We start from the raw sequence: 22,355 nt of genomic DNA, 5'->3' as shown, positions 1-22,355 counted from the left end.
ACAGTTTTCTACAAGGAAATGATACCATCGTTAGGAAAGCTACGATCCTTATCTAGTTGCACGCGTGTCATGATAACTTAATTACTTCCATTGTCTTTTAAATATGTGTAGGTATGATTAGTGTCCCATTACAACACAATACGTGCGATGACCTACATTCTCGCCTGTCTGCTCACGATAGCATGGAGTTTATGAAGTTAGGTGCGACCGAAGCATCCGTGGCTGACATGCCTGCTTTCTAGCATGCCTAGATTCTGCGCCCCCATATGTCAGTTATAACCGATATATTTTGAAATACTCCATTTGTATTGCGTTCTTTACAAATAAACTTGATGTTAAATATTTAGTTTACTGCCTTTTGTGATGTATGTGTTGACAAAATGGTTTATTTTATATATTACATTCTAATACGGTTTATTCAACCGTGTAAATATGTTAATAAACTTGTCCAGTTTTACCATAAATGTTATTGACGAAGGGACTCATTTTTATAATGTAACTATTTATATTTATAATAAAATTATAAATGATAATGAAAAAGGAATGAAGTAATGATATTAATATTAAATTTATATTTCCCAATTATTGTTCTTTAAATAAGGACATAAAAATAAAACTACATCGTTTACTTTTTGAATTTTTTGAGTTAAATTTTATTAATTGCGATCACTTAATAAGCCGTTAGTTATTATTAGTAGATCATAACATTTTAATAAATAAATATTTAACAGTTAGCGTACTTACAAAACATATCTTTAGTGTATCGTGTTGGCGTGTGCACATTTCGATTATTCAAGATATATTGCACCGATAAACCCATAAATAGTGACTTTCACGCTTACGATGTTACGCTCGTCTAAATATAATGGTACGCAAAGCGTCAACCCTGTTACTTGAACAAGTGATGTTTACATCAACTGAATGTGCTTCAGGGGACGTTTACAGTAAAGTTTGTTCACCTTACACATGTCAAACGAAGTGGACTAGGATAATATTGTGTTAAAAGTTCGCCCGTCTTTATCTAAAGTGGTCTACTTATATTAAATTATTTTTAAGCTTACTTTTTTTATCGATAAATATGTGTTTATGAATTAGAATATGTGCTTTTATTATGTTTCTATTTAATCGTTTTTATGTAATTTATGTATGTTTGAAATGAATAAAATAATTTAAGTTTATTAATTCCTACCCGTATTTTTTGTTTGCATTCGGGTTCAGTTTACCTTAAACACGACTTTTCCATGTTAACTCAAGTCTCGTATTGCGATTTTACATTCGATCTCAAATGTTTGATTTCTAACTCAATTTGAGTCTCAGATTAGAATACATTTTGCGGTCCAGCTTCGTATTGAGCGGTTGCGACACAAATTCCGTTCAATTCTCAACGGCTTTTGGTATCGTTAGGCTTAAATTATTGTATAGGCATTCTTGTTATATTTACTAAAAATAAATGTTTTGTGCATTTTATTATAATTAATAGTTATTAGAAACAATAAACTATATTATGTATATAATATAATTATAGTTAGATATATTATCCTATTGTTGTAAATTAGAGAAAAAAAAGTTGTACTTAATAGTAATTTTATAGTTTTAAAGATAAAAATATCCATTATTATAATTTATCTCCAGTTACAAAACTATCAAAAATACTCCTAAACCTGTATAATTACCATTCAAAACTAAAAGTCAGTTCCAATAATGTGCAATCTAACTTTGATATTTATGGCTAACAATGAGATAACAATCGCTGCTTTAATTTATTTGATGTCACAATTTATGTCTGTAAATTCAATTGTATACTTAAATTTTATAATTCTATGAACAAAGTGAACAAGTAGGTCACAGTCTAGGCATACAGACGTGACCTTATTAGCGGTAGAAATATCTAGGTGACTTTCAATTACCTTTCGATTTCAATTGTTCACTTTAGCCTATGACAGTCTGCTGCTGGACATAGGCCTTCCCAAGTTCGCGCCAAACATTCCGGTTTTCCGCAATCCTCAACCAGCCAGCACCAGCAATCTTACGTAGATCGTCAGGGTCCAGCGAGCCGGAGGACGTCCCACACTGCGTTTGCCAACCCGCGGTCCCCACTCCAGGACGCATCTGCTCCAGCGGCCATCGGTGTTGCGACACAGGTGACCAGCCCACTGCCACTTCAACTTGCTAATTCTGTGGGATATGTCGGTTACTTTCGTTCTCTCGCGAATAGTCTCATCTCTGATCCCTATCTTTAAGAGAGACCCCAAGAATAGCCCAATTTTTCAATTGTTACTAACTTTTAATTAAAATATCTGCGCGAAAAGTAAGTAATGAAATTATCGATGAAATAGTTTTAGATTTTCTGGTATTTAGTCAGAAAAATGCGAAGAAGAATGATATTTTGTACTGATGATTTATAATGTTTAGAGTTTTAAAGCTGAACTTAACTGAAAATACATGTATCGAAATATATTTAGGAAAATATGAAGTACGAAAACTATCACAAGAAGAATAAAAGTTATTAATGCGTACAATCATTATGTTAAAAATTACAACAATTGCTCCTAAAATTTGTTATTCGTTTTTTTTTATATATCACTAGGTCGGCAAACAAGCGTACGGCTCACCTGATGGTAAGCGATTACCGTAGCTTATAGACACCTGCAACACCAGATGCATCGCAAATGCGTTGCCGACCCAATCCCCAATCCCCCCAGGAGCTCTGGTCACCTTACTCACCAACAGGAACACAATACTGCTTGAAAACAGTATTACTTTGCTGTGATCTTCTGTAAGGTCCAGGTACTACCCCAGTCGGGCTGCTCCATATTTTGATTAGGAAATTCCTGCTGGGCCCTACCTCAGTTACAACGTAACTCTATTTTAGTAAAATAAACACATTGATATCATATTAGTAGGTACTTAACTACTTAGGTTCAGTAAACGTTCTCTGTCTATTAGACAAGGTGATTTAGACTATCAATTGAGCTTGTTGAATAAATTGAGTAGAAGTTGTTCATTGACCTATAATTTTTAACATCTCGCCAATGTAATGATGGAATTTTTATACTGGATCTATCTCTATTTATGGAATGTTGGCTCGTTGCATTGTCAGTGCATTTATGAGCACGAACTTTTAGGTGCAAAGGTTTGAAAATGTGTTTATGATGCTTTAACTTTTTAACCGACTTCCAAAAAAGGAGGAGGTTCTCAATTCGACTGTATTTTTTTTTTTTTTTTTTTTTATGTATGTTACATCAGAACTTTTGACCGGGTAGACCGATTTCGACAAATTTTGTTTTAATCGAAAGGTGGTGTGTGCCAATTGGTCCCATTTAAATTTATTTGAGATCTAACAACTACTTTTCGAGTTATATCTAATAATGCGTTTTTACTTGACGCTTTTTTCGTCGACCTACGTTGTATTATACCGCATAACTTTCTACTGGATGTACTGATTTTGATAATTCTTTTTTTGTTGAAAAGGGGATATCCCTAGTTTGGTACCGTGATAAGGAAACCAGGATCTGATGATGGAATCCCAGAGAAATCGAGGGAAACTCTCGAAAATCCGTAATAACTTTTTACAGGGTGTACCGATTTTGATAATTTTTAATTTAATCGAAAGCTGATATTTATCATCTGGTCACATATAAATTTTATCGAGATCTAATAACTACTTTTTGAGTTATCTTTGATAACGCGTAGTTACTTGACTATTTTTTCGTCGATCTACGTTGTATTACTTGTCGATGTAATTGAAGTCGGTTTTTTTTTCGTTTGCGAGCAAACACAATTATTACTAGCTGTCAAAAGATGGCGATATTAAGTATATTTCCGCCTTGCATTTTAATGAGCGTGGTATCGTTAATATTTTATTTCTGGAATGAACGCTTCCAATTTATAAAATTGCAATAGGTAGTCCTTACGAATAAAATTTGGCAACCTCGCCTTGTTGACTGCAGTAAATTTAACGATGGTACAATAAAATCGATAGCGTGGCAAAAATATATACCAAAATAATAAATGTACACCGATTCTCATATGAATATAGTCCCTAGATTTTTATTAAATATATCTACGACCTTAATATTCTCTTTTTCTAGAAAGATAATATACCTGTACGAAAGCAAATTACTTTACCTCATAAAATATGAAAGGTTTTCATCTGTAACATGACTACCGAAAATAAATAGGTAATTTCGTACCACATATAAAAAGATCGAAACTAAAATATGAGCAACATTTATATCAAAAAGGATGCTGTTAGCGAAAATGTTGATAAATCGAGAATTGATAAAAAAATATTTTAGGGGCGTATGTGACCGTAATATTGAAATATAATTAAATGTTTCTTCTTACTTAATACTACTACTATAGATAAATGTTTATTTTTCTTTTCATTTTTTATGACTAGTTTATAGCAGAAAATCTGAGCCGGCCTATCTGAATTCATTCCTTGTCTCACCCTTGTGATTTTCTAAAAAACTACCTTGGCAACTTCAAGTATACATTATATCACGTTTCAAGATACCACAAACACTTGGCTTTGTTACTCGTCGCCGGATTTATGTCGGCTTTATTTGTAAAAGTATTTTAAGATGCGAAAAGGAATATCCCGTTTGTTACATAATATTGATGTTAGGATTAATTTCAAGTTGAGTTTAAAATAAATGGGAAATCAATTTTGTTTTGCTTACCAACCGATTTAGTTCCCAGTGAAAGTAGGTAAATTTTATCAGAGGATAATGTAAAAATTTTGCCTCGTATAAAATTGTTATATATTTCTCCTCTTATATATTTATTATAGTAACAGGTAGTCCACAGCAGAATATATTCTGCGCAAAATCTGAAGCAGCCTGACTTAGCAAGTAACTCGATCTTACACACGATCACAGCTAAATAATACTACTTTCAAGCAGTGTTGTGTTGGTGAGTGAGGCCAGCTCTCCTCGAGAGGATTGAGGGTGTTGGCAACCTCGCTTGCAATACTTCTGGTGTTGCAGGCAATCGCTTACCATCACGTGAGCCATAGGCGTATCTGTAGACCTAGTTGTATAAAAAAAGTATCATCACATCAGCCTTTTGCAGTCCACTACTGGACATAGGCCAAAAATGGCGTGAACTTATTTGTCTTGTCTATAGTCACCAGGCTGGGCAGGCGGGTTAGTGACCACGCATAAAAAAGCATATCGAACACTAATGACGTCACTTTAAGAACAGCGGTAAATAATTATTAGTAACAAGAAGAAATATTTAATTTTCTATAGCCTTCCATTTAAGACTGAAGTTCGTTAAAATAGTTCTCTTTTAAGTATCTTTTTATTCGTAATTTATTACCCGCTTTCACTATCTTTGTTCCTAGCGAAATTTTAAAGGGGTATTAGCTAAAGTTTCGAGCGTCTCAAACAACGGCGCTTAGCTTGCTACGTTACGTAAATCCTCTAATGGAAGCGTCAGTACTATCTTTGCGTGCAGAAAGGAAATTCGAAACTGTGCTACTTATTAGCAATGATAATTTATACTCGTTCAATTATATAAGTTTTTGGTACCAATTACATAGGGTCATTGCGCCTGTTCGCGTCCACCGCCCAATTCGCGTCCATTTTACGGATCTCACTTTCAAAAGTTTCGAAATTAAGTATACTAAGACACCAATAAGTCGAAAATTAATTACCGGCAATACCTCAATGTATAAGAGGCACGCACGCAGAGACAAAAGTTCCGTGCGACCAAGCAATCCTGGGTAAAAAAAATAGTTAGTGAGGGCTGTTCAACAAGAGAGCGCGAAGGTACGGAATAATGAGAAGAAAATAGTGGGCAGCGGTTCGTCTGAAGGTAAGTCTTTTATTGTTTTATGTCTATTTTGGATACATAGCTGTTTCTAGGCGTTGGTTATGATAAAAGGAGTTATAATAATTATGAATTTGCTTATTTTTTTAATAGTTAACAGTTAAAATAAGGTGGACGCGAACTACTACACCGAATTTATAAAACTTCCACTTTGCGTCCGCAATGGACGCAAACTATACCTAAAGGGATTAATAAAAAACTAAATCGCGTCCATTTTTTAAATTAATTCTATAAGTTTATTACATAAAACTAATAACTACAAGTTTAATACCTATTCTACTTTGAATGAAATAAGTAATTTCTTTCTTATTTTTTTTTCTATTTAAGATCAGTTCTTTGCAGATAAGAAAGAAGAAGAAAAAAAGAACATACACAGAGGAAGATTTAAGGGAAGTTTTGCATGACATCCAAGAGAAGAAGAAATCGGTAAGACAAGCACCTATGCAAAAAATATGCTATTCCGATATTGGACAAAATCAGTGGGTGCAGACCAAGAGGGTACAAAACTTATCTACACAAATAAATAAAATTGGAGTGTCTGTTTGTAATATTAAAGTAACAGCTTTTTACTAAATGCATATTGATTTATACACGGTACATATACCAAAATAAGCGATCTCTTTACTGTATGATGCCCTAATAAGAAGTCAGCTTGAGTATAATGCGGTAGTATGATCTCCACATGAAGTCAAATACAGTCTCATGCTGGAACGTATTCAAAATAAATTCACCAGGTTTCTTTACCATAAGCTTTATGGCGTGTATCCCTTGTATCCCTTGATGTATCCAACATTGTTTGTATTGGGCATGGTTGGATATAACAAGTTGGAGACTAGGAGAGAGCTGGCTCTGGCAACTTATATTTTAAAATTATTCCGCGGGTTTGTCAATAATCCAGGGGTACTGCAGTGGATAGGTTTGAGCGTACCCGATAGGTATCTACAACGAAGACAGCGACCGAGCTTATTTGCAGTACCCCATGGCAGAACCGAGCTAGTGCGCAAAGGCCCCCTTGCTCGTTCAGTCAGAACGCTGAACTTGGTGGCTGACACACTAGACCTTTTTTCTTGTTCGTGGAGTGAATTTTCAAAGATTACTTTGTATATAATATGTTATGAGAAATGAATTTAATGTTATTATATTTATTATTGTTTTGTTTTTAGTATTATGTTCAAGTCAACTAATTCTTTTTTAATTATAGTTTAACATTTTGTTTCCTTTTGCTTTTTGTCTCCTTTACTATGTCTAATGAATTGGGTTATGCTTGTAGTATCAGATTTAAGAAAATAAAATAAATAAATAAATAAAAACATTTTTTAGAATTTTTGTCTGTCTGTCTGTTTGCTCCGGCTAATCACTGAAACGACTGGACTGATTTTGACGGGACCATCTAGATAGCTAGTGAAATAAGGAGTAACTTAGGCTACTTTTATTTTAGAAATTTATTTATTTTGTAATTCTACGAACAGAGCAATTTTTTTTTTTATTATAATTATAATTATAATTTCACGCGGATGAAGTCGCGAGCACAGCTAGTATCAAATAAAACCAAGTAACGAAGAATAAAACAAAGGTATTATTAATATTTAATGCGAATGGAGATATGTGTCCACCTCGTATTTTGTTTCCATAATTATTTTTAATCAAGGCTGATCTTTGTGGTGCTGTGTGCTTACGGCATCAAAGAATATAGCCACCCCCTCTCTTTTCGTGGGTGTCGTAAGAGGCGACTAAGGGATAACACAGTTCCACTACTACCTAACTTAAAAAGCCGACCGATGGCGGGATAACCATCCAACTGCTGGCTTTGAAATACACAGGCCGAAGACGGGCAGCAGCGTCTTTAGGTGCGACAATGCCAGCCCTGCGGTCACCAACCCGTCTGCCCAGCGTGGTGACTATGGGCAAAACACAGGAGTGAACTTGTCGAGGCCTATGTCCAGTCGTCGACTGCGAAAGGCTGCTGTGATTGTAATTGCAGGCTGATCTTTAGCTTGCTTACATTCCTTTAAAATTCACAGGACAGATAATTGTTGAATTTTAAAGGTGGAATTACTATTTACTTACTACATAGGTACCTAATTTGTTTTTTAATCTTAAGTTCTATCAATGTTTAGAAGAATAAATAGGTGTATTATTTTCTTTATAGTGTTTTATTAATGTTAATATGTTGATTTTTAAATAACTATAATTCTTCAATAAATAAATTATTAAAATCCAATCTCTCTTTACATTATCATAAAGATATCATCTCTTTATTCCTTTTCTAAGCTGGTGGACGCGAAGTGGTACAGCGGGTGGACGCAAATTGGATTTTATGGACGCGAATTGGGTAAATCACCTAATTCTGAGGTTTGTCTTAAAATAAAATAATAACAAGATCTTTCGAACAAAACTGAAAATTAATCTTTAAATAGACTATATAATGAACACAGTAAATAAATTTTTCATAGAAATTAGTGCGGGGACATTTTTATTTTCTTCTTCAAACTTGCCAACTGCACTAAGTGGACGCGAACAGGCGCAATGACCCTATATATTCATAATACATATATTTTAATGCTTATTGTCAAACGACATCAGTTTAGATTATAATATTACAGGGTCGTTATCGTAATAGCGTCTCGAGACGCTCCTGCTTTTCGATGCTTACCAACGTCAACGGAGATTTAAAATCAGTTTAGTTTTTTTTTAAATTAGGTAAGTTTTAGAAAATAAAAATCTAAGCTCGAGTCCTTCACCAAAAATAATGAATCCTTGAATAAGTCACGACATTCATTCCGGAGATGAAATAAAGTAAATCCGAATTTCATGTGAAATAAATTGGGCTTCTGATATATTAAAAGGTCAATAGATCTTTTTCCACTGATAGACGTATTTCCCTCAAAGCCAGAAATAGGTATACATTTAAGTTATTTTCACATGTTTTCAGTAATATGAGAGATACAGTGTCCCCTACAGGGCTTCTCTCCTTCTATAAATCTTTTGTAACTATTGGGACGTCGTATTTCAAGGGGATACGAAGCCATAAAAGACAGTCGTCCAAAGATAGAATTAGTGTATGTAGCATAAACTTAAACCATAGCCGAATGCGTTGCTTGACAGAAATCGTGCGGATTCGAACCTTGTGGGTTTCATTTACTGGTTTCATCATTCGTTTTTTTTTTTTGTTTTAGAGGTGACAACTATCTGAAAATATTTTGTAGTGTTTAAAGTCCTGATTAGTTTCTGCTACATTTATGATACATTTAGCGGAACCATGATTGTACAGATGACTCCTATCAGTATAATCGTAATATTTTGAAACTTACACCATCATTAATAGGCTTGGAATGAGTATAAAAATTAAGTGAGGTACAAAGTATATCTAAAGTTAGCGTTTTTAAACAAAGTACGGTCACTCGGGGTAACTTTGACAGTCAAATCGCAAAATTATTTTTTGTTTTTTACGTGGTCCACATTTAGTGCGTAAAATTATATTTATAAAATTTGTTTACTTAACAAACTTTGTAAGTGAACTCTGTGAAAAAAAGAAGCTGTCAAACGAAGTTAATGTCAAAAACTTTGCTAAAAGTTCCGCGCAATATTTGTATTTTTTTCAGTAGTAAACTTTCTAGATAACTCGAAAATTTTGCTACTATCAAGGTATGTAAAAATACAGTCGAATTGAGAACCTCCTCCTTTTTTGGAAGTCGGTTAAAAACGTAACACAACCTTTAATATGTCTATCTTAAAATCTCACCTGTGTCAAAGTTACTCATAAAGGGGTTATAACTTTGACACACAACAAAATTGCCAGTTTTTGATACATATTATGATTTTTATAGACGTTGAATAACTTGATAGTATGTAAACCAACCTGAGAGCACATATTAAATTAACTCTTGTGTCTCATATTGAACATTGTCAAAGTTAGATAAAGAAATATAGTAATGATCTGTCAAAGTTACCCCGATTGACTGTATTGATTTTATATAGTGTTGAAATAATAACTTGGATCTTTGGATGACATGCGAACTTAAGTTATATTTCTATTACATTTTAGTCGAAGTGCTACTTGTTTTCTATTATTTTAATATTACACTTCATGCTGATAATGTTATTTTCTTAAGTTATTGCATCTATTTTCATAATATTGAATATAAATATACAGTAGTCCACACCTATACGAGCGCAATCGTGACTCACTAACGAGTAACGATATGGATTTCTATATAATAAGCGTAGAATCGTCACTGCATGTTCTGTTTCCGTTGCGATTCGAAGGGTTATTGCAATATGTGCCGGTCCTATTTACAATTAATTATTTATTCATATACATAGCGTGATTGTGACCTTCTTCCTTAACTTTGTGGACTTTTTTATATGTACGAAACAAAATAACTCTTTAGAACCGTTTTGTAATTTTTCAGCTGCAATATCAATGACTAACAAAATGAAAAATATTCCTTTAAATCGTTAAGAATTGTAAATACTTATTTTATATAACCCATTAAATGTATACAACGTGTCCCTTCTATATCGTATTCAATTTTTTCAAAGAAATTCTAATTTTAGATTTACGGGTATTGATTTTTCCTTATTAGCATTTCTGAGACGGCCATTAAATCTTAATTCATGAAGGTCACGTGAATGTTCGGATGGTATTTCAGTCCTGATTATGATCAATATAGGTTGTTTCAATATTTATTATCACTTTATGTGTTAGCTTACATTTTTTTATAACAAATAACGACTATATTCTTATTTTAAACGTTACTGGTAAAACTTTGATTAAAAAAAAAAAACTAGTTGAATTACCGTTAAAAGACTGGTGTCGATCTGTGTTTGCGGTCACGGCCCGAGTCTCCTTTTTTTTTCTTAGCTAACCTACTAAGAAATGCGAGTTTGCGAACAGGTTCCTTTTAGTCGAAATTGTAGCCTTTCATTATTCTATTTTATTTTCTTCTGTCTCAGTTCCAGTAATAGTTTTAACATATGTTTTATTTATTTTTACAGTATTTATTATTACTGAAATATCAATTCAATTTTCAAGTGTTCAAAAATAAAATAAAAAATTTCACATGGTTCTAGTGAGGATTGAAACCATTTTGATTTCTTTTAAAACAAGTAACAACATAAAATGAATTCTTAAAATTAAATTTTAAGTGCGCCTTCTTTTCAAAAATAGCTTATTATAAATGAGGTTCTATATGTCGTAGGTGGAATTATGTAAAAGAATACTTGATTCGTTTTAAATGTTATCTCCTGATATATTTAAAATTAGTTTATATTTCTCTAATTGTATAAAAATACTCGTCAACGTACAAACAACGTCGTGGTATCTACGGAGCGTTCGAGAGTATTCGACCATTAAATATCTACTTTTACAATTGACTGGCCTCTTGTGGAATATTTTCATTCTATGAATGGATTATACGGGATAATTTGAATGGAATAATAATAAAACTTTTACATTGTACGTAGATAAAATTAACATTGTTAAATAACCTTGGCTACAGTTCAACATTTTCTATTAATTTGTTAAACGTGAACGATTATTTATTGTTATATATATTTAGATCATGTAGAGACAATTTACTAGAAATTCTATTTAGCGCTAGAACGTCGATCTTTTAAACTTTATAAAAAATGGTTCATTATAGCTTATATTAATTTATCTTTCTAAGCAACTAGACTTCTTGTCATTGTCTTGAAGGAATATTCTTTATGTTTAATATTTCACTAAAACGAATGGTACAAGCATATAATGTTAACATATTTTTTAAAATAAAAACCAAAACTATTCTCTTCGAATCCGAATTAGCTGCTCAGAGGATATGGTGTGGAAATCGGGTGACGCCCTAACTCGACCTGCCGGAAATAAAAGGGTGATCCCTAACCTAATGGCTTTAAGCTAAATTCAAATCAAAAAGTTCTTTGATCTTGTCAACAAATGTAGTGAATCATCGAAAGTGGTGCTGTTGCTTTGGTGCTCGTGCTTTGTGTTTGTAAATGCCTACCGCTATATTGAAATTGAGCTGACGACTGTAATAAAATATATTTTATAACAAAACAGTTTAGATGTTAGTGTGGTTGATATAACATCATGAAAACATTTCGCAATAAGATATAGAGACTTAACGAAGATCAAAAAAACGTAGGTACAAAAGACACTAATCAATATAAATTATGCTATAACTTAACGTTTGGTACATGACAAAATTAGGTAATGTAAGTCATATATATATATATATATATATATATAGACTGGGTACACAGTGTTATTCAGCAACCTTCACATACAATTAGTCACAATATTTAATAGTTTCTAATCCCTAGCGCCTCGATAGACATCACCTTATATTGTTTTGTTTTCATTAATTATAATTTGAATCATTGAATATATACAATTTTAAATTTCACGGTAATTGTACTTAAGGAGTTAACTCCAGTCGAGTGTCGGAGCTGTCACATACGCTTTTTATTCTCTCTTGTATTCGTAAGAGCTCGTAGGTATTTAAATCAGTTCTGTCAGACATTAAGTTTTATCCGTAAATCCTCATTTCGTAGTAGATGAATAATCTACAATTTAACAAAGGAACACTTAAAAATCACATAGGAATATTTTGTACTTGACTACACTGAAAACCTCATAATTTGCGCCTCATAATTGCGCGAGGGCCGCTTCCTCGTTGTAAAGTCACTTTGATTCTTCAATAGCTTACGTCATACGTTGTTCCTTTGATGTTTACTTTATCAACGGTTGCTATGCTGGATCAATTAGCAGATACCATTCATTAAACTAATATTAAAGTGACTCGAGATTCTAAATTGGATTTTTGTTTAATTTTGTACGTTTTGTCGGTGTTAGTAACATTAACAGCGTCTGTTTTAAAATCTAAACAGCATTCCATATTCGCTATGTTAATTTTTGTTTGACTAGCTAGACATTAAAGTTAAAAGTGATATCTCTCGAATATTCAGCACCTCATGACTCACGCTCATTTTAAAATTAGGAAAACTGTTTTACTATGCAATCGGGCATATATACCAGATAGAGGAGAATTGTTGGAAATTCTACCCTTGATGGTATAAAATAGGGGATGAAAGTTTGTATTTGTTAATTATGTCCTGACCTTCATTTTAGGTTTTATTTTTAATAACTAACAAAATCACACCTTATGGTACAAAATATGAAATTAGGCTTAAATATGTTGTGGGTTATATTAAGAGTAACATTTTACTGTTCTCTTTTTGTAGAAAAATTATGAAATAAGCTGTTATTATTTTAACTATTATAGACATAAACCTGTTTGATGATTGGAAATATATTAAATAAAATCTAATCGATATAACTATTTGAATTATTTTTGTTATTTTAATTTCAAGTAGCCTTTATTTAAAATGGTTTTTATTTTAATATATGCTAACTCCATCATTTCTTGATTTTTGTCCGACAGTATCCATGTTTTAACGGGTTCAGTTTTCAGAATACCGTTTCTGAGAAAAATCGGACCAGAAACTTAATAGTTATTCAAAAATCAGTGATTTTTGGTACTCCGCTGGAATGATCCCGCTCAGTCAAGTATACATTACGAGTGAGCGTTCTACCGAATACATTACAAGTGAATGCTCAAGTTAATTAGCATCATGTGAACCATAAACACGTAATTTAGGTTAGATGTTATAAACTGAAGTGTTGTGTGATGAGCAAATTGGTTCAAATATTATTGCATTGCTTGATTTGTATTTCGTCTTATTATTAATTTTGTCTTCGAGTTAATAAATACGGAATAGTTAAAGCTTTTATTGTTATGGTATTGAAGACCATAAACCATAGTTATTTCATTACGAAATATACCGGGATGCGTCGACCCAATTTAGGGTTCTGTGTACAAAACTGTCTACCCTAATATCTTTTTATAGCGACAAAGCACGTTAAATTCCGAATGTTGATCAAACCAACATCGTTCCCTCTATATTGCGCCATCGATCTTTCGTTTGGTGGCGATTTGTTCAACTGACACAAGCGTTGTTTTGTACGAGTTCTTACTTGTTACTTGAATAAAATGTATGCGATAGTATTAAGAAATTTAACCGTTGCATATATATTTTTATATATTATTCTTTTTTCTGGTCACATACACTTAAATGTCTTATGATTTAATAAATATCTTTACGCATATAGTGTTTTCTAATGATTAGCCTAATTTAATATACACATATATTTAATTGAATGCCTTGTATCTTAGATTTCTTCCTAGGCATTTTGCAATATATTAACTTGTTAATTAAAAATACAAACCTTTATATTGTTAATTTTTGTCTCTTTCGCTGTACGCTCGTGAAATTTCACGCATACGTTTTGACATTGAGGTCTTATGAAATGTAAGGTGACTCGTAATATATCGAGCAGGGCTGTTAGATTTAGGCGAAAGGCTATTGTTAGCTAAATTTACCGCGGCGAAATCTAGGTCGACATAAAAAAAATTCTGGGATGTCGAATAAGATTAATTACACTGAATGTGGTTAGCACACGTTGTAGAGCTGTTGAAGCGAAGCCACGTTTTTTTATTAAGCTAGCAAAACCCGTGCTCATTGATAAGTACTTTGCTTTTAAATTTTAATTAACGTACCATTTTTGCCGGTTTTATTGTTTGAGAGTAGTAGTCGTTAGTGTAATAATAATTATCAGATCGACAGAGCGTAACAAAGGGCAAGGGTGAAGTGGGGTTTTGGCAAATGCTCCGATAAGATATTATGTCATATAATTTTTCTCAGTTACGCTGACCCAACAAAATTATTATATAGTTCTAATGAACTGTCCTCGGAAGTAGGTTGTCAACAGGGTGATCCCCTTGGGGCTGCAATTTTAAGTTTGGCTATAAATCCGATAATTAGAAATTTAAATTCTAAATTCAACGTCTTGTATTTGGACGACGGAACCCTAGGAAATTACGTGTATACTGTGTTTTCGGACCTTTTTTTAATTAAAAATAAATTTGAAGCCATTGGTTTGGAACTTAATTTTAGCAAATGCGACTTCAGTTATTAATAATAACTGCGACTTAAATTTAAATGACGTAAAACAAAAATCTAATATTTTGGTTCCAAATATTAAAATAGTTTACAGTAATTCCCTTTACCTTTTAGGTTCTCCAATTTTTCATGAATCTATTTCTGAATATATTAATAATTCAATCACTAAATTTCAAAATTCTGTTGATCGTCTCCTTGAAATTAGTCCACATTATGCACTTGGCATCTTAAAATTCTGTATTTTCGTCCCAAAATTAACGTATGTGCTCCGTTGCTACTCCTTTTGGGATCACCCAGATCTATTAACACAAGTAGACGACTTAATCAAAATTAGCTTAGAATCGATTCTTAATATGCAACTGAACGAGCATTCTTGGACCCAAGCATCCCTACCTACGGACCATAACGGATAGGTTATGGTGGTTTAGGGATTCGCAAACTTTCCAGTGTCGCTTTACCACCTTCCTATCTTCTGTCCATAGTTCAGCAAATCTCATAAGTAAAATTTTAAGGGCATCCCCTTCAAACTTTGAGATTGCTGGTTTGGAGGAAGCTAGCAACGCTTTTTTAATTGCATGCCCAGGTCAAAATTTTCCAGTTTCTCCAAATTCACAGAGGAGCTGGAACGACATAAACTGCAAATTGAATTATGACAACATTTTAAGCTGTATTACAGGTTCGGCGCGTGCTAGGCTTTTGGCCGTGGGTACGCATGAGGGCGGCTACTGGCTTCACGCGTACCGTTCGTCAAATACAGGAACATATCTTGAGCCTGACACGCTCTGAATCGCAACCTGTCTACGGCTTGGGGTTCCGGTCTGCGCTCCTCATAAATGTCCCTGTGGCAGTGATGTCGACAAGCTAGGACATCACGGTCTGTCATGCCAAAAATGTGCAGGCCGCATCTCGAGACATGCCGCACTTAACGATAGCATACGCCGGTCCCTTGCCACCGTTAACGTGCCAAGTCTACTTGAGCCGACTGGTATTGCAAGAGACGATGGCAAGAGACCGGACGGTATTAGTTTGATTCCATGGAAGATGGGCCGGGTGCTGGTATGGGATGCAACCTGTTCAGACACGCTGGCCCCTTCCCATCTACATGAAACTAACAACAAAGCTGATGCGGCTTGTGAAGCGGCTGAAAAGACTAAAGCATACAAATACAGGGGACTAGGCTCCGAATATGATTTTGTCCCATTCGGTGTCGAGACCCTTGGTTCGTGGGGTCCTAGCGCTATAAGACTTTTTAATGAAATAGCAAAAAGGTTATTCGACGTCACAGGAGACCGAAGAGCTGGCAGCTACTTCGAACAAAGAATTAGTCTAGCTATTCAAAAGGGGAACGTTGCCAGTATCTTCAGAACCTTGCCTAAAGGGACTCCTTTTAATAATATTTTTTTAGTTATTATATTATGTATATATGTATATATGTATATATACACACATTACATATATACTTAAGTACAATACAAAGAATATATACTTAAGGTTTTTAGTTTTATGTTCATTGTTATAACTCTGATATTACCTATTTATTTATATATTTATTTATTAACTTATTTTACTAGGTATTTTATGACATGACTAGATAGATTAAATATTAATAAATAAGTAGGTGAATGTTATAACTTTTCGATATTTTACAATTAAATTTTATTATTCTTATATTATCATTAGCTTCTGCGCGCGACTTCGTCCGCGTGGAGCAGAGGCGCGCGCAATACTTGATCATTATTTTGCTGCGATGTTATTTTAAAACTGCGATATCTCCTGAGATATTCATTGAAATCGAATTATGTAAGAGGCTATTTGTTTTAAATTAAATACTTGTGATGATTAACGTATTTATTTAGATAAGGATTAATATCATGTTTATAAAAACATCTTCGCAAATAATGCATTATTTTAGAACAAACTTGGTTAGCATAAAAAGGTTATAGTGAGCCAACCTTAAAAGATAGATATATGCTGTCGTGGACTTTTTTTAGAACTTTTAAAGAGGTTCAATTTTATCGTACATGATTTTTGCGAAACTTTAACTGTTTTCACAGCGCACGCAGCGGAAGCTTTCAAAAGGAAAAAAGTACCCCCGATTTTGAAATATTCTTCATTGGTGCTCCGCTCCTTTTGGCCTTAGCGTGATGATATATAGCCTTTAACGTTCCTCGATAAATGGGCTATCTAAGACAAAAAGAATTTTTCAAATCGGACCAGTAGTTTCTGAGATTAGCGCGTTCAAACAAACAAACTCTTCAGCTTTATAATATTAGTAAAGATTATAGTTTATTTAACGTCATAAAGATAAATCTTATATCATTACAATTGTTTGTGTGGAAATTATTTATCCTACAATGTGCCTCCATATACATCTTTAAATTACCTATATTAATTTCAAATAGTAGTTATTTTCATATAATTTAGAGACTAATATTATGATTTACACATATATACAGATATTTAATATTTATAGATCAATTCAGTAATTAAATATAATTGTAACACTAATATTGTACAAAAACTAAAAAATATTATTAAGCAAAATTAATGAAAAAGTTAATAGTATTTCTTTATGGAATCAAAGTTTCTATTGTTTAGTAGTAGTACTAATCAATCTCTCTACGATCACTAGTAACGGATAAGACAAGTTTTTTATTTTTACTTCAAGGCATAAGCTTTTGATTGCAAAATGTACTGAGTAGTTTCGGCATTCCGTATCTATCTAAAATGGGCGTTTATATTTTACCTCTACGCGTATATAAGTTGAGAGGAAAGAGAAAGTTAATACAGCGAGAAATCTATCTTGAAATCAACGGAATCTACTGGCAGCGTGGATTTTAAATAAATATAAAGATGTATAACTAATTCTATAACGAATTTGTAAAAATAATTATTAACCTAACAATAATATCATTATTAATTATCAAATTATAATTATTAATCATAAATTATTAATCATAATTAATTATCAAATTTAAAATACTATACACATTGCCAAAAGACACGATTTTTTCTCTACATTTGCATATATATTGTTCGTTATATTTTGTGATGTTTCAAGTTATTCGTCATATAACCTTATTTGTAACAGTTTATTTTTCTCCGAATAATAACTAACTGTTCGATAATAATACTCTGAATAACAAAAAGCTAACACTTAACAACCCTTCGAGGTCGAAAGAAACAGATTTCAGTAATATAGTGGGAACTTAAAAAATCTTTGCTATATCGGAAATAAAAATAAAAAATATTTTTTTTTTTTTTTTTTTTTTTTTTCAAAAATAAGTAACAAGTTAGTTGCAGTTTTGTAACAAGTTTATAACGAATTCCCGTAAAATAGTCGATTACTGTTTAAGTGTTTTTTAAATTCTTCTTACTGTCTCGATGTAAATGTAATGTTAGTAATAGTTTTGATTTCCAAAAATGTGTTAAAGCAAAATCATCCCTCTGTAAAATCCAAACTTTTATATGCTTTTTAACACGTTTATTGAGTAAGTATGGAGTATAGAAGTAGTCCTTTTACACTCCATCATCATTACAGCCTTTACAGTCCACTACTGGACATAGGCTTCCACAAATTTACGCCAAAAATAGCGTGAACTCATGTGTTTTGCCCATAGTCACCACGCTGGGCAGGTGGGTTGGTGACCGCAGGGCTGGCTTTGTCGCACCGAAGACGCTGCTGCCCGTTTTCAGCCTGTGTATTTAAAAGCCAGCAGTTGGATGGTTATCCCGCCATCGGTCGGCTTTTCAGGTTCCAAGGTCTTACGACACCCACGGGAAGAGAGGGGGTGGCTATATTCTTTAGTACCGTAGCCACACAGTACACCGTAGCCACACAGTACATACACTCCATACTACGTAGGTAATAGAATTCTGAAACGATAAAACCGGTAAATAGTTACATAATTTACCTGATTTACTTTAAAAAAGTCTACACAGGAAACGTAAATTCATTCATTTTCAACGATAAAAAAAGTTTAAAATTAAATTAAGAGAATAGATAGCGTTCGAGTGTAGTGTGTGATATATAATTTATGATTATGTTATTATTTAATTTACGACATTGACTCAAATACCTTGAAAAAAGAGATGCATAATTATCATTTTGGTCGACAATGACTCTAATAACATGACGAAAGTGGTGTCGTGGGTTCTGCTCAGAGCGAAATAATTATGTAGGTATTTTACTACAAATATTTGTTTGTAATTTGATACTGTAATTGTCGGTCTCCTCGCCTCACGCTTCAGAAGATATGTCACTTCCGACGTAGCTATTTAAGTACCACTTGAAAATGATCTGTGCGTGTACCCCATTTATTTACATTTAAAAAAGTGTTTAATACCAAACTTTGACTAACAGAAGAAACAATCGATGTTCGTCTTATATTATCGCCTTAATCGGTACAATAAGTCTGATTTGCAAAAACATTTTTACATTATTAAAGTATTTTTGTAAATTAATTTTACTATGATATATAAAAATTAATCTTGAAATTTAATAGGAGTTGCACCGCTAGGTACTTCTAATCCATACGACCTATACTCTATATTGATATTATAAAGACGTAAGGTTTGATTTTTTGTTTGTTTTTAATGAATTAATTCTAAAACTGCTTTGATTGACGTTGAAAATTCTTAAAACAGGATAATGCTTATTTATCACTGATTATGAGTGAAGTAGGCTATATTTTTACGGGAGATGGAAACGGAAAAATCGTGTTATCCACGCGGGCGAAGCCGCGAGTGGAAAGCTAGTACAATATAAAGATATATAATATAAACACTACTTTTAATAATATGTTATCAAATAATTAATCGACGGAATAATTATTTATTTATTTAATAGTTTATTAATACTTTATTAGGCATTTAAATAAACTCATAGTACATTAGAATAAAAATATGTTATGTTTATATTCCAGTTGTGCGGTTGAGGAGAGTTCAGCACGATGGGGAAGCTGTTATCGAAGATCTTCGGCAACAAGGAGATGAGGATATTGATGCTGGGACTCGACGCTGCTGGAAAGACTAGTATCCTTTTGTTACAACTTTTCGACAAGGTATATGTATGCTCCAAAATAAAAGTTATAAGTTGAATATTCTCTTATATAATTCTACAAATTGTCCTAAATTTAGATCATTCAAATAGTGCAGGTTAGTTTTATTATCATTATTCGTAAAACCAAATATATGTTGGCGTATTTGAAGACATGCTTGTACTTTTAAAATCATAGTTTCAAATAATTCTTGAAGGAATTTTCTTCCTTTAAATTGATTTCAAACGAGCATTGTCAGCATGGCCATTCAATATGTAGACCGAGATTTTTCGCTATTCATTTGCAAATTTACAGCTCCATTTCTCGAGCTCAAAGGATATATGATATTCTTTAAGTTCAGACATTTTATTAATTCTATATGTCATTTGTTATTTATAATGTTTATTGTTTCGATATTTACGTATAATGTGTAGAAAAAAACTTGCAAATTTACAAAAAACTCAACAAATAAATTGAACCAATTTAATACATTTTCTTATCGAGGTCTTCAGCTATTTTATATAAATTAAAATTAGGTCAGTCAGTCACAACGATACCTACGGTCGGTTTCAACGTGGAAACCGTCACGTATAAGAATGTCAAATTCAATGTCTGGGACGTCGGGGGGCAGGACAAAATACGACCACTCTGGAGGCATTATTACACAGGTGGGCTATATTAAATAATTCATACTATGACTAATTTTTCAATTACTTTAATTTCAACAACTATACAACTATTTTCGGACGTATTGGTATGTGACCATATTTTCGTACGGGGGCGGGACAATCGCTTTATCAGTCTGTTCCGCTGACCCCACCGAGGGTAAAAATGTCCTTGTTTCGCAAATAGCGAATGCTGCTTGTATTTACAATTATTATTTCCGTTTGGAACGTATGTCAGTTTGTTCGCTAAAAATGTACAAAAAGTAGTAGTAGTTCATAATTTTATTTTCTAGTTCCTGTTATATAAATTGCTGATTTATTTTTACCAAAAAGTAGTAAAGAAAGAGAATGGTTACACAAAATTCATTAGACGACTATAAATGTTTATGTATAGGGTTTTATGTCATTAATTCTAATGTCTGGAACTTTAAAATGTTTTAAACTTGAACACTGGCTCATTTAATCTGTAACGGTTGTTTTGGCTACTGTTGAAGTAACTTTACACTTATTACTATTACAATGTTACACAACTGGCTCCCATAGTTTTTAACGTAAAGTTATAATCCAGAGACATTTTGTGGAGTATTCTGCTTATGTAACATGACTATTAAGTTAAATTTAAGAATATAATTGACTACTTAAGTAGATTAAATTGTTATTACAAAGTTATTCAATTTTTTTATATATTATCAGTCTATGGTGTAATTATTACACAGACTATCGTTGTATAAATTCTATTGCCATTACCTATGTGACAAGTGACATTTTGTCCTCACTACTTAATGTTTGTTCACCTGTGTATACGAGCTTTACTGACATTTTAATGGACTGGGTATTGTAATTGATTACAAGCGCAGTTGTGCACCATATTCTAACTAACCTTTTCTTATTAATATAATAAATATTAAATGATTAAAGCCAAAAAATAAGCTAATGTCTAATCAAAACCTGTTAGTTACATGTATAAACAAAGATATCATATATATTTTATAATATTATAAGTAATATTCTCGAGTTCTTGCGATTATAAAAATCTTTCAAAGCTGATGGAAACCTGTCATCTATTCAAACAGAATACCAATCACTGGTAAAAAAATCATTGCAAAAACTCAAACGGGTTAATTTATTGGAACGTTAACATAAATAACTGTATAAAAACTGCATCAGTGCCAAAAAGGGTAATTTCCTTGTTTTTATAGTCTTTATAATTAAATAAAAGATATTTCGTTTTTTAAAATCTGAATAGTTAAATATCTAAAAAGTATTATCATACACGATAATTTTTCACAGTTCTTCTAGATGTTAGAGAACATGCCAAGGATTTTAACATTCTTTTTCGTAAATAGCTTATTATGAAAAACTAAAAACCTGTACTACTAAACTAATATGTTGTGTAACAAAATGTCATGGGGTTTTGATATACGCAGTTACAGTCGCAAGAATCAGCTATATTCATCGATTTTTAAAATAAAAGATAAAATTTTATATCCTTATATTGGTAAATAGCAATAAATTTAAAAAAAGAAATGACATGATGGTCGTGCCATATAATTAAGAATAATAAAATCTGTCGTATCCTCAATTACAAATTAGCTAAATATAATGTGGTTAATGTTTTCAGGCACTCAGGGTCTGATATTCGTGGTGGATTGCGCGGACCGGGACCGCATCGACGAGGCCCGTCAGGAGCTACACCGGATCATCAATGACCGTGAGATGCGCGACGCGATCATACTCATCTTCGCCAACAAGCAGGACTTGCCTGATGGTTAGTATTAGCGGTTACGTAAGT

The 22,355-nt window shown here is 32.7% G+C and overlaps 1 protein-coding gene across 1 annotated transcript in view; it reads left to right on the top strand.

Annotated features, from left to right (window-relative positions):
* The window catches only part of LOC123657742 (ADP-ribosylation factor 6), a 41,437-nt gene that overhangs the window by 14,588 nt on the left and 4,494 nt on the right, over nt 1-22,355 (top strand). The window contains exons 3-5 of the mRNA XM_045593260.1: nt 19,785-19,893; nt 20,411-20,566; nt 22,185-22,331. Coding sequence (XP_045449216.1) covers nt 19,812-19,893; nt 20,411-20,566; nt 22,185-22,331 — 385 coding nt within the window. The 5' untranslated portion in view covers nt 19,785-19,811. The remainder of the gene's footprint in view (nt 1-19,784; nt 19,894-20,410; nt 20,567-22,184; nt 22,332-22,355) is intronic.

This window comes from Melitaea cinxia, chromosome 1 (genome assembly GCF_905220565.1).
Source record: "Melitaea cinxia chromosome 1, ilMelCinx1.1, whole genome shotgun sequence".
Taxonomy (NCBI): Eukaryota; Metazoa; Arthropoda; class Insecta; order Lepidoptera; family Nymphalidae; genus Melitaea; species Melitaea cinxia.
The sequence above is the reverse complement of the archived record's forward strand: the minus strand, read 5'-3'. Positions and strand labels throughout refer to the sequence as shown.